Source organism: Ochotona princeps, chromosome 3, assembly GCF_030435755.1.
Source record: "Ochotona princeps isolate mOchPri1 chromosome 3, mOchPri1.hap1, whole genome shotgun sequence".
NCBI classification, from domain to species: Eukaryota; Metazoa; Chordata; class Mammalia; order Lagomorpha; family Ochotonidae; genus Ochotona; species Ochotona princeps.
The window spans coordinates 25,928,221-25,939,293 of NC_080834.1; the positions used below are offsets into that span (position 1 = coordinate 25,928,221).

At 60.4% G+C, this 11,073-nt stretch overlaps 1 protein-coding gene across 1 annotated transcript; it reads left to right on the top strand.

Annotated features, from left to right (window-relative positions):
* Positions 1-2,304: 2,304 nt before the first annotated feature.
* Positions 2,305-9,527, top strand: SUMO3 (small ubiquitin like modifier 3). The gene is made up of 4 exons (XM_058661228.1): positions 2,305-2,463; positions 4,413-4,541; positions 7,171-7,242; positions 9,438-9,527. The coding sequence occupies exons 1-4, from the start codon at positions 2,443-2,445 to the stop codon at positions 9,525-9,527; spliced, it is 312 nt and encodes a 103-aa protein (XP_058517211.1). The 5' UTR covers positions 2,305-2,442.
* The last annotated feature ends 1,546 nt before the right edge of the window (positions 9,528-11,073 follow it).

The following is an 11,073-nucleotide window of genomic DNA, read 5'->3' on the forward strand; positions in this document are numbered from 1 at the left end:
GTGCACATCATGCTTGTGATGTGGGGGGTGTTGTATGAATGAATGTTGTGTGTGTGGTGTACATGGTAAGAGTGTGTGTGTGCAGGATACATGTGGTACATGTGACAGACTGCGTGTAGTGGTGTGTGCACAGGATGCATGTGTAATGTGAGCTTTTGTGGGATATGTGATGTGTGTGTACATGCGGTACATTTATTTAACATAAGGGTGTGTATGTAGAGTGCGTGTGAGGTGAGTACATACATGGTATGTCCACATGATGTGTGTATGATGCATGTGCGTATGTGTATATGTGGTGTATGACATGTATGTGCTTAAAGGTTGAACAACACAGCTTGCGAATCAGGCAGCATCTCAAGGGAAAACATTCTTTTTTTTTGGAATCTTTTTTCCTCAGACAAGCTCTGTCTGGGTGGAGCTGTGATGTCTTGGAGCCCATTTTAAATACGTTAGCTGTACTTCCTGGTCACTTACATCGGACAGGCACGCGTGGCGCCAGCAGCCTCTTACCACACAGACAGTCCTGGGGGTGTCTGGCATGTGTCCGGCACCATTCTCCTCTCCGGCTGCCACGGACCCCGAGGGGCCCCTCCATTTTCAGTTATATGTTTTTCTTTTTAAGAGAAATTTAATTTGAAAGGCAGAGTTACAGAAAAAGAGGGCTAGACAGAGAGGTAGTAGTCTTCCATTTCATATTTCATTTCCCAAATATTTGGCTCACTGGCTGGGGCTGGGCCAGGCTGAAGCCAGGAGCCAGAAGCTTCTTCGGGTCTCCCAGGCGGGTGCAGGGGCCTAAGCGCTTGGACATGCTCTGCTGCTTTCCCAGGCCACAGCAGGGAGCTGCTGGGAAGCGGAGCAGCTGGGCCCACGTGCGACGTTGGCATTGCTGTGGCCCTGTGTGTTTCCAGTTGTCTTCTGAGACACCCTTCCTGGCCGTGTGCCTGGTGCCCGAGCCACCTCCTCAGCAGGCCAGGCCTGGCAGGGGCTTCCTGAGGGGTTGGCCCCCAGCTCTGACCAGGCCTCCCCTTTAGCCCCCATACCCTCTTGAGGGGCTGCCTCTGGGGCCACCACCATCCATGGAGTGATCTGAGGATGCCAGCCTACACACACACACACACACACACACACTTCCCTAAGGCACACTCACCACAGGGAGACACACACACACGACCCTGAGGCACACTCACCATAGGGACACACACACACTTTCCTGAGGCACAGTACCAGGGGACACACACACACACACACACACACACTTCCCTAAGGCACACTCACCACAGGGAGACACACACACACGACCCTGAGGCACACTCACCACAGGGACACACATAAGCTACACTCTTGTTGCCACACAGCCCACACACCTTCCACACACGATGTACACGTTTCCCACACACACCGAACCTGCCTTTGCAAACTGACCATCCTCGCGTGGCCCCTCCTCCTGTACAATGCCTCCCGTGCTGACGTCACGCTCACGCCCTTGGTGCTGCGCTCCCGGGGTATGTGATTCTCATTTTAGTTCCCAGGAACCAGGATGTGCTCCCATGTGCCTGGGGCACCTGTGTGGGTGTGTCCAGGTGTTGGTGTGCTGGACACTGTCCACCCGGGTCACACCCCAGGCAGCAGGGAGCCAGCCACCGGGTGGCAGGAGAGTCCAGGCCCCAGCGGGCAGCTGGTCCTGAGCTGGCCTCTCACACCAGACTCGGGCCTCCTCCTACGTGACTCCCTGCCCAGGCGCTTGAGGATGGCAGGCGGCTGGTGCCCCGTGGCCTTGCGCCCAGGAAACGCGTGCCCCCACCTGCAGGAGGGCAGGCGCTGGGCCCAGCCCAGGGCGGAGGTACTGCGCCAGGCCTCACACCCTGCGACCTGTTCGCTGCTTGCCCACCTTTGGCCCGGACACCTGCCCTCCCAACCTCCAGCTGCCTCAGTCTTCTCCCTGTGACCCGGGTGACCGCAGCCCTGTCCCCACAAGCCTGATGGGCTGCACTCGGCAAGGCGGGGGCCGGGCAGGGAGCTGAGGAAAGGGACGGCCCAGGGCAGCCGGTGCAGGACCCCAGCAGGTGCGGGCAGGTGCGGCCCAGGCGACAGTCCCTTCCCGTTGGGCCCGGCACCGAGGTCCCCTTGCAAGCGCCGGGACGCTGACCCTGCCCGGGCAGCCCCGTCCCCCCGCGCGCGCCCGACGCCGAGACCGCGGACACCCGCCCCGTGACGCATTCGCCATCGCCGAGAACCGGGCCCGGCCGGGCGCGTGCTCGACGCCCCGGGCACGCGCCTCGTGCGCGCGCGGCCGCCACGTGACCCCGCTCAGCCAACCGGCACGCGGGATTTGAGGGATAAAGCGCGGCCCCGAGGGCAGTTGCGGCGGGAGAGCGGCGGCCCCGGAGCGTGACTCCCCGCTCGGCGCTGCCCCTGCCGCCGCCGCCGCGACCTCGCGGAGCCATGTCCGAGGAGAAGCCCAAGGTAAGCACCGGGGCCCGCGGCCCCCGGCCCGCGCCAGCGCGCCCCGCACGCCCGCGGACAGCCGCCCTGACCCCGCCGCGCCCCTCCCCCACCAACGGCCCCTCCCCCACCAACGGCCCCTCCCCCACCAACGGCCCCTCCCCCACCAACGGCCCCCTCCCCCGCCCACGCCCCGCCCTCGGACGGCCCGCGGAGCCACGCCCTTGACGTCCTCCGAGGAGCCACGCCCCCAGGCGGCCCGCGGAGCCACGGCCTCGACGTCAGTCCGAGGAGCCACGGCCGGGAGACGTCCCGGGCCGCGCCTGTACGTGGCTGGCGGTGCCCCGCCCCGCCGGCCCCGCCCAGGCCCCGCCCCCTGGCCCGCGGCCCCGTCCCCTGGCTCAGGCGCGGCTTCTTAGAGGGGCTTTTTTTTTATTGATTACATTGCATTATGTGACACAGTTTTATAGGCACTGGGATTCCCCCCCTCCCCCTTCCCCCCCCATGGTGCATTCCTCCACCTTGTTGCATTACCACAGTTCAAATTCAGTTGAGATTCTTTCATTGCAAGCTTATATCAAGCATAAAGTCCAGCATCTTATGGTCCAGTCACTTTCCCCAACCTCCGGCATGACCCCCACCTCGAGCACTGTCCCCCCACCTCAGTCACCGTCCCCCCACCTCAGTCACCGTCCCCCCACCTTGGGCACGACCCTCCACCTCGGGCATGGCCCCTCACCTCGGGCAGGGTCCCCCCGCTCCGTTGCGGTCCAGGCGCCCACCCCTTGCACGCACCGCCCTTCCAGCTGCTGCTGTGGCCCGTGGCCCCTGCCCTGTGCTGGGCGGACTGGGTGAGGCTAGCGCCCCAAGGTGGCAACGTGCCTGTGGCGTGGGCAGTAAAACACATGCCCTTCTGTGCCCAGCACCCTGAGGAAGCTTGCTTGATGCCACGGTTGCACACAGCTCCTGCCTGACAACCCTCACACCAATTCCTGACATCACACAGATGGGCACGCAGCCCCCGAAGCCCAGTGAGCCGGCTGTGCAGCTTTGGGGTCTCCCCAGATGGTGTACTGGGTGGCATTCGCACCCACCCCCAGAAAGGCCGCCTCTCTCTGTGTGGACCCCCTCCCTGCAAATGCTTGCCTGGTTCCCATGGATGGTGCCAGGCATGCAGGGTCACGGGAGCAGGGGTAACACATCCCAGGAAGGCATCCGGCGAGGGTGAGGGAGGCCTCCATGCTGACGCACAGTGCTCAGGGGGCACAGGGCTGAGGGGGCACAGTGTTCAGGGGGGCATAGTGCTCAAGGAGGCACAGTGTTCAGGGGCACAGTGTTCAGGGGGCACAGTGTTCAGAGGGCACAGTGCTCAGGGGGGCACAGTGTTCAGGGGGGCACAGTGCTCAGGGGGGCACAGTGTTCAGGGGGGCAGAGTGCTCAGGAGGCACAGTGTTCAGGGGGCACAGTGTTCAGGGGGCACAGTGCTCAAGGGGGCACAGTGTTCAGGGGGGCACAGTGCTCAGGGGGGCACAGTGTTCAGGGGGGCACAGTGTTCAGGAGGGACAGTGCTCAGGGGGGCACAGTGCTCAGGGGGCAGAGTGTTCAGGGGGCACAGTGTTCAGGGGGGCACAGTGCTCAGGGGGGCACAGTGTTCAGGGGGTACAGTGTTCAGGGGGCACAGTGTTCAGGGGGGCAGAGTGCTCAGGAGGCACAGTGTTCAGGGGGCACAGTGTTCAGGGGGCACAGTGTTCAGGGGGTACAGTGTTCAGGGGGCACAGTGCTCAGGGGGGCAGAGTGCTCAGGGGGGACATTGCTCAGGGGGGCACAGTGTTCGGGGGGCACAGTGCTCAGGGGGCACAGTGCTCAGGGGGGGCACAGTGCCTGGGGGGTGTGTGATGACTCAGTGCAGCCTGCCGGCTCGCTGTAGCCTTCTTCAGAGAAGCCTCACTGATGCGTCTCCTGCCCTACAGGAGGGGGTCAAGACAGAGAGTGACCACATCAACCTCAAGGTGGCCGGCCAGGACGGCTCTGTGGTCCAGTTCAAGATCAAGAGGCACACCCCGCTGAGCAAGCTCATGAAGGCCTACTGCGAGAGGCAGGTGCGACGGTCGCCTGTGTGCTTGCTGCCGTGTCCGTGCCACACCGGCCCAAGTGTGCAGGCGCCCGTGTGCCTGTGTGTCCCCCACTCCTGTGCCTGTGTCCCCACACCTGTGCCTGTGTCCCCACTCCTGTGCCTGTGTCCCACACCTGTGCCTGTGTCCCCACACCTGTGCCTGTGTCCCCACACCTGTGCCTGTGTCCCACACCTGTGCCTGTGTCCCCACACCTGTGCCTGTGTCCCACACCTGTGCCTGTGTCCGCACACCTGTGCCTGTGTCCCACACCTGTGCCTGTGTGTCCCACACCTGTGCCTGTGTCCCACACCTGTTCCTGTGTCCCACACCTGTGCCTGTGTGTCCCACACCTGTGCCTGTGTCCCACACCTGTTCCTGTGTCCCACACCTGTGCCTGTGTCCCACACCTGTGCCTGTGTCCCACACCTGTGCCTGTGTGTCCCACACCTGTGCCTGTGTCCCACACCTGTGCCTGTGTGTCCCACACCTGTTCCTGTGTCCCACTCCTGTGCCTGTGTCCCCACACCTGTGCCTGTGTCCCACACCTGTGCCTGTGTCCCCACACCTGTGCCTGTGTCCGCACACCTGTGCCTGTGTCCCACACCTGTGCCTGTGTGTCCCACACCTGTGCCTGTGTCCCACACCTGTGCCTGTGTCCCACACCTGTTCCTGTGTGTCCCACACCTGTGCCTGTGTCCCACACCTGTGCCTGTGTGTCCCACACCTGTGCCTGTGTCCCACACCTGTGCCTGTGTCCCCACACCTGTGCCTGTGTCCGCACACCTGTGCCTGTGTCCGCACACCTGTGCCTGTGTCCCACACCTGTTCCTGTGTCCCCACACCTGTGCCTGTGTCCCACACCTGTGCCTGTGTCCCACACCTGTGCCTGTGTCCCCACACCTGTGCCTGTGTCCCACACCTGTGCCTGTGTCCCACACCTGTGCCTGTGTCCCCACACCTTTGCCTGTGTGTCCCCACTCCTGTGCCTGTGTCCCACACCTGTGCCTGTGTCCCACACCTGTGCCTGTGTCCCACACCTGTGCCTGTCGTGTACACCTGAGCCCGTGTCCCCACACCTGTGTGTGTGTGTCCTCTCCATACCTATGTGGGTCCCCACACCTGTGTCTGAAGCCAGCAGCTCTGTGTCTCTGCCACGGGAGGCAGCGACCCAGGCACTTGAGCTGCTTTCAAGTGCATTAGCAGGAAGATGCATTCTAAACGGAAGGGCTGGGATTCCAGCAGGCATTGGGTGGGGAGCCCTGAGTGGTGGCTTCACCCGCTATACCACGTTGTACACTGCTCAACTGTTGTCTTCACTCGTGGCCCACGCCCGCTCTACACACGCATTTTCAGCCCAGGAGATACACTTCGATTAGTTCTGTGCTGCCATGTGTCATCTCTTAGGTTCTGGTCTCTCTTCTGGGAATTTCCTATCCTCCTCAAGTTAACATCCTAGATATTTTAAAATGTTTACATTCTTTTTTTTTTAAGATTTGTTTATTTTTATTGGAGGGGTTCACTTCCTGACTGCAGTGATCAGAGCTGAGCTCTTCTGAAGCCCTGAGGCTCCTGCGGGCCTCGCACGTGGGGGCAGGGTCCCAGGCTTTGGGCTGTCCTCTGCTGCTTGCTCAGGACGCAGGCAGGGACACAGACCGTCGCCCACATGGGTGAAGAGTAGCCTGTTGAGCCACGGTTTTGTTTGGTTTTGTCTTTCATGTAGAGCGGTAAGCAGGCGGGCCACACCCTCTGAAGCTAGTCCTCCTGACCTCTGTCTCCACCGGGAGTCATGGCTGTGGCTCCGGGCCCTCCTCTTCCCTCTGAGTTAGGTTTTCCTGTTGCTGCTGCCCTTTTCTGGAAGGTTCCTTCAGCTCCGTCTGCTCTCTGTGGATCTTACTTGGGTCGTGATTTTTCGTTCCCAAGCTTCTCTGCCCTGCCTCTGGTGTGCATCCTGCTTCTGCTCTGTTCATCACTTCCACCTCCCAGTGCTTTGGCTTTTATCTTTTTCCCAAATCTTCATTGTCTTCTTGTGTCCCTGGGGTTTGGTGGCCCACATTGCAGTCCTATATGCCCTTTGACCCGTGGTCAGCTGCTCGCCTGCAGAGTGAAGCGGTAAGGCTGCTGAGCCCCCTGCACGTGGCAGGGCTGCCCGGTCCTGGGACAGCCCGTCTGTCAGGCCACCTGAGGGACATGGCTGCCCCGGAGTGGATGCCTGCAGGCTCGTGCCAGCCTCCCTGGCGAGCAGCTGTGGGAGGGGAAGCTCTGAGGCAGGGTGCACCTCTCGCCACACTGGCCTTACTGTCTGCTGCCGTGGAAAGGCCCCGCGCGGGGACCTGGACGGGAGCTTCCCAGCAGATGACTCTGGGCCCCTCTGCCTCTCAGACCCCGGTGTCCCCTGGCCCAGCTTCTAGAAGGATGCAGGGAGATCCGCCAGCTGAGGTGGCCGAAGGGGAAGGTTTGGGGAGCGAGGCCTGAGGTGTGTCTGCACGGCTCCTGAAGCCACACAGGCCATGGTCAGCGTGCGCTCAGTGCCTCTTTTGCTAGTGGTACGGTTTGATTTTTTGACCTAAGCTGTGTGATCTGGAAATACTTCACAGAAACGACCTCTTCTTTCCAGGGCTTGTCAATGAGGCAGATACGATTTAGGTTCGATGGGCAACCGATCAATGAAGCAGACACGCCCACACAGGTATGAGCCGGGGGTCCCGCGGCCAGGTGGGTTACCGTCTTACTGCTTAGTGCTCCTAGCTCAGGCGTCACTTTCCTTCATTAGTAGATTTTAAAATCAAAACCAATTTAAATTAGTTTTCAAATGAGAAGCCCGTCCTTTGTCAGGCATGGTTTCTGCTGAGAGCTGGCCTGAGAGCTGGCCCGGGGCCCTTGGCGCACGTGGCTCCTGCCTCCCAGTGCTGTTCGGACGCTCGCATTGGGGCAGGGCGTCCTTGACTGCGCTCTTCAGGCATCCCACGCCAGGGACGTGAGGGGAAGACTAACGGGCTCCTCAGAGCTGCCGTGATGGAATCCCTGGGCCTGGAACTGGTGTCAGGGTAAATGGATTCTTTCATTTTTTTCTGAAAGTCAGAGTTACAGAGAGAAAGAGGGAGTGAGTGAGCTTCCTCCTCCTGTTCACAGTTGGCTGTAGCGGCCAGGGCCGGCCAGGCCAGAGCCAGAGCTTCTTGCAGGTCTCTCATGTGTGACAGTGGCCCAAACAATTGGTCCGTCCTCTGTTGCTCCCCAGGCACTGTGGAGGGAGCTGGAGCAGAAGTGGGCCCCTGTAGGGACGTGGCCGGCCGGGTGCACTGGAGGGGTGCTGAGCTTGGAGATGGTGCTGTGCTCATCCGTTATGCCCCAACTTAATGTGGTTTTACTAATTCGAAAGGCAACGTTGATGTGTGGGAGAGACAGAGAAGGGTCCTTCATCTGCTGCTTTTCTCAATGGCCGCAATGACCAGGGCTGACGCGCGCCAAAGGCAGGAAGTCCCTGTGTCGCCCACAGGGCGCAGGGGCCCAGGCTCTCCCAAGGCATTACCAGCCCTCCAGCGGATGCTCCGATGGCGTAGTCCGACCCGCTGCACAACACCATGAATACCCTGAAACATCTCACCTTCAGTCAGAAGCTCCCTATGTAGGCAGGTGTGTGTGGACTCTGCTGCCATTGGGGTCATGCAGTAACAAGTGGGGGCAGTAAGCAGAATTTTGGGAGTTTTTATGTACTTATTTATATTTATCTGGAAGACAGAGACAGTCAGAGACAGAAAGGCCCTTCAGCTGTTGCTTCCCTCCCTAAGTGCCCACGACAGGGGGCCTGGCCTGTGTGAAGGCAGCACACAGCTCCCCCGTGGGTCGCAGGGGCCTGGCTGTTGGAGACATCTCTGCTGGCCACTCCTCCGGAGACACAGGCTGCACCTGCACTCGGGGTGCACTTCCTCACGGGGTGCACATCTCGGGGTACACTTCCTCACGGGGTGTCATTTCCTAGGAAGCTGGAGTCGACAGCGGAGCAAGCAGGTCAGAGCTGTGAGCATGCTGGCATGGCTGTCGGTGCCCGCGGGCCCTGGACGGCTGCATGAATGCTTGTCCCTTGAAGGTGGCCGGTTCCAGTGGAACTGTTGTCACTTGCATTCAAGCAGCTTAAGTCTGTGAAATTGAGGTCATAACTGGTTTCCATTTGTGAGACTCCACAGGAATGCTTTAAATGAGAATATGTTCAACATTTAATACATTCTCAAGGGTCTGGTGCGATAGCCTAGTGGCTGGAGTCCTTGCTTTGAATGCGCTGGGATCCCATGTGGGCACCGGTTCTAATCCCAGCAGCTCCACTTCCCATCCAGCTCCCTGCTTGTGGCCTGGGAAAGCAGTCGAGGACGGCCCAAAGCCTTGGGACCCTGCACCCACGTGGGAGACCCGGAAAAGGCTCGTGGCTCCTGGTTTTGGACTGGCTTGGCTCCAGCCTTTGTGCTCATTTGGGGAGTGAATCAGTGGACGAAGATCTTCCTCTCTGTCTCTCTGTATGTCTGACTGTTCAATAAAAGTAAATCTTTAAAAAATATATATGCCCAAAACGTGCTTGCACTATGTGTTTATAGCTGAAACCCTCCACTGGGAGGCCTGGTGACTGTCGGGCAGCGGACGGGGTGCAGCCAGAGGCTCCCCTGTGTCAGGGCAGTGATGGCTCCGGCCTGGGTGCCCTGTACAGCTGGCAGGAGCCTGAGGTTCAGAGGTGGGGAGGGTCAGCGGGGGGAGTTCTTGGTGCCGGCCTGGTGGAGCTTGCCGCGGCTGCGCGGGGCTGTGCCCGGGGCACGGGAGGCGCGGGAGGGCGGCTCGGAGCACGGGCACACACTGGCTTCTCGGAGCTCACGCGCTTCCCCCTGGCCGCGCTGACAGCTCGAGATGGACGACGAGGACACCATCGACGTGTTCCAGCAGCAGACGGGGGGCGGCCTCCTCGGTCTGCTGTGCAGTGCTGAGCTCTAGACCGTGCGGGTCTGCAGCAACTCACGGACGCGCGTGGGGGGACTCCCCCTTGGACTCTGCAGGGACGAACCCACAGCTCCAGTCGGGCCAGTCGGCATTGTTACGTTTATTTAGGTAAAATGAGTTTGGGGCGTATTTCCCTTTTGTCTTTGTTTGTGTCCTCTCTTCCCCGTGGCCCTGCGTGGGCTCTCTGAGGATGACCGTGGGCTCCGCTTGCTCCTGGCCGGAACTTGCAGGTGGGCAGAGGAAGGTGGCTCTCCTGCATGGCTGTGTTGGCCCAGCTTGTGAAAGCGCTGAATATTGCAAAGTTCAGCTTTGTCAAGTGTGTCAGAATATAAGGGAAAATCTGGAATGGTTCTTCAAAGGTTAGACAGGACCTGCCTGGTCCTTCAGCAAAGCAGCCTCGTGTTCTCCGACCCCGGGGCCAAGGCCCGCACCCCCAGCCCACCCCGCACCCAGTGCTGTGTGTACGGGCAGAGCCTGGCACGCCCACAGTCTCCCTCTTCCCTGTTGGAATAGGAGGAAAGCCGTTACCACCTGTCTCCTTTGGTCAGGGTGTTGTGGTCTCAGATTTCTTCTAATATTTGCTTCTGATAGCAATTATGGTCTCTATATTTAAAAGTACAATTAAGTATTGCTGAATTTACAGTTTATCATTGTGTAAACAGCCCCTCCAAGGGTGGTTAAAAGGGAAACCCGTGGGAAGATGACTGCACGTTTTATGAACCCGTGTTACTCTGCCTTCCAAATGCGTGCTGAATTGACACACTGCTAGGTGACGTCCATTGTGTGGCTGTATTTTGGGATTTAAACCAGTTACAATTTCTACAGTTGTGTGTGTCGTTCCCGAAGGGCCCGCTGCCGGGTGACCTCTGCCTTCCGGGAGCCGACGGAGCCCACGCTTGGCTTGCTTGGCCTCTCTGCAGGTGTTCTCACGTCCTTTGTTTTGCCGTCGGGCTAGGTGGGGTGTGAGCGTTCACCAGTTTGTACATAGTCTGTTGTCCTTTCCTACTGTAAACAGTAAATATAGTTTGCTATCCTGTCTCTGTGTATTGTTTACGTCGGAAGCCAGGCTGCTCGCTGCCAAGCTGGTCTCCGTGGCACAGCTCCCTCCTTGTCCCCGCAGGTTCCCATGCTGACCCAGGCTCCTCCTCCTCAGGGAGCCCTCGGTGAGCAGGCAGGATGGCACCCTGGCACATGCCTGGGTGGATTTCGGTGACAGATGCCCATCTGGGCACCTCAGTCTTGCTGGCGTTCGGCCGTGGGGAGTGTACCGGTGCTTCCCTGGCGCGCCTGTGGCCGTCTTCCTTCTCCCGGCCTGACGTGATGACAGCAGCCAGGGTGCGGGGCACACGGCGGCCAGCCAGCGGGCCAGGGCTGGCACAGAGGGAGCTGGGCAGCCAGGGCGAGGGGCACACCAGGGCCAGCGGGCCAAGGCTGGCATGGAGGGAGCCGGGCAGCCAGGGTGAGGGGCACACCAGGGCCAGCGGGCCAGGGCTGGCATGGAGGGAGCCGGGCAGCCAGGGTGAAGGGCACATGGCGGCCA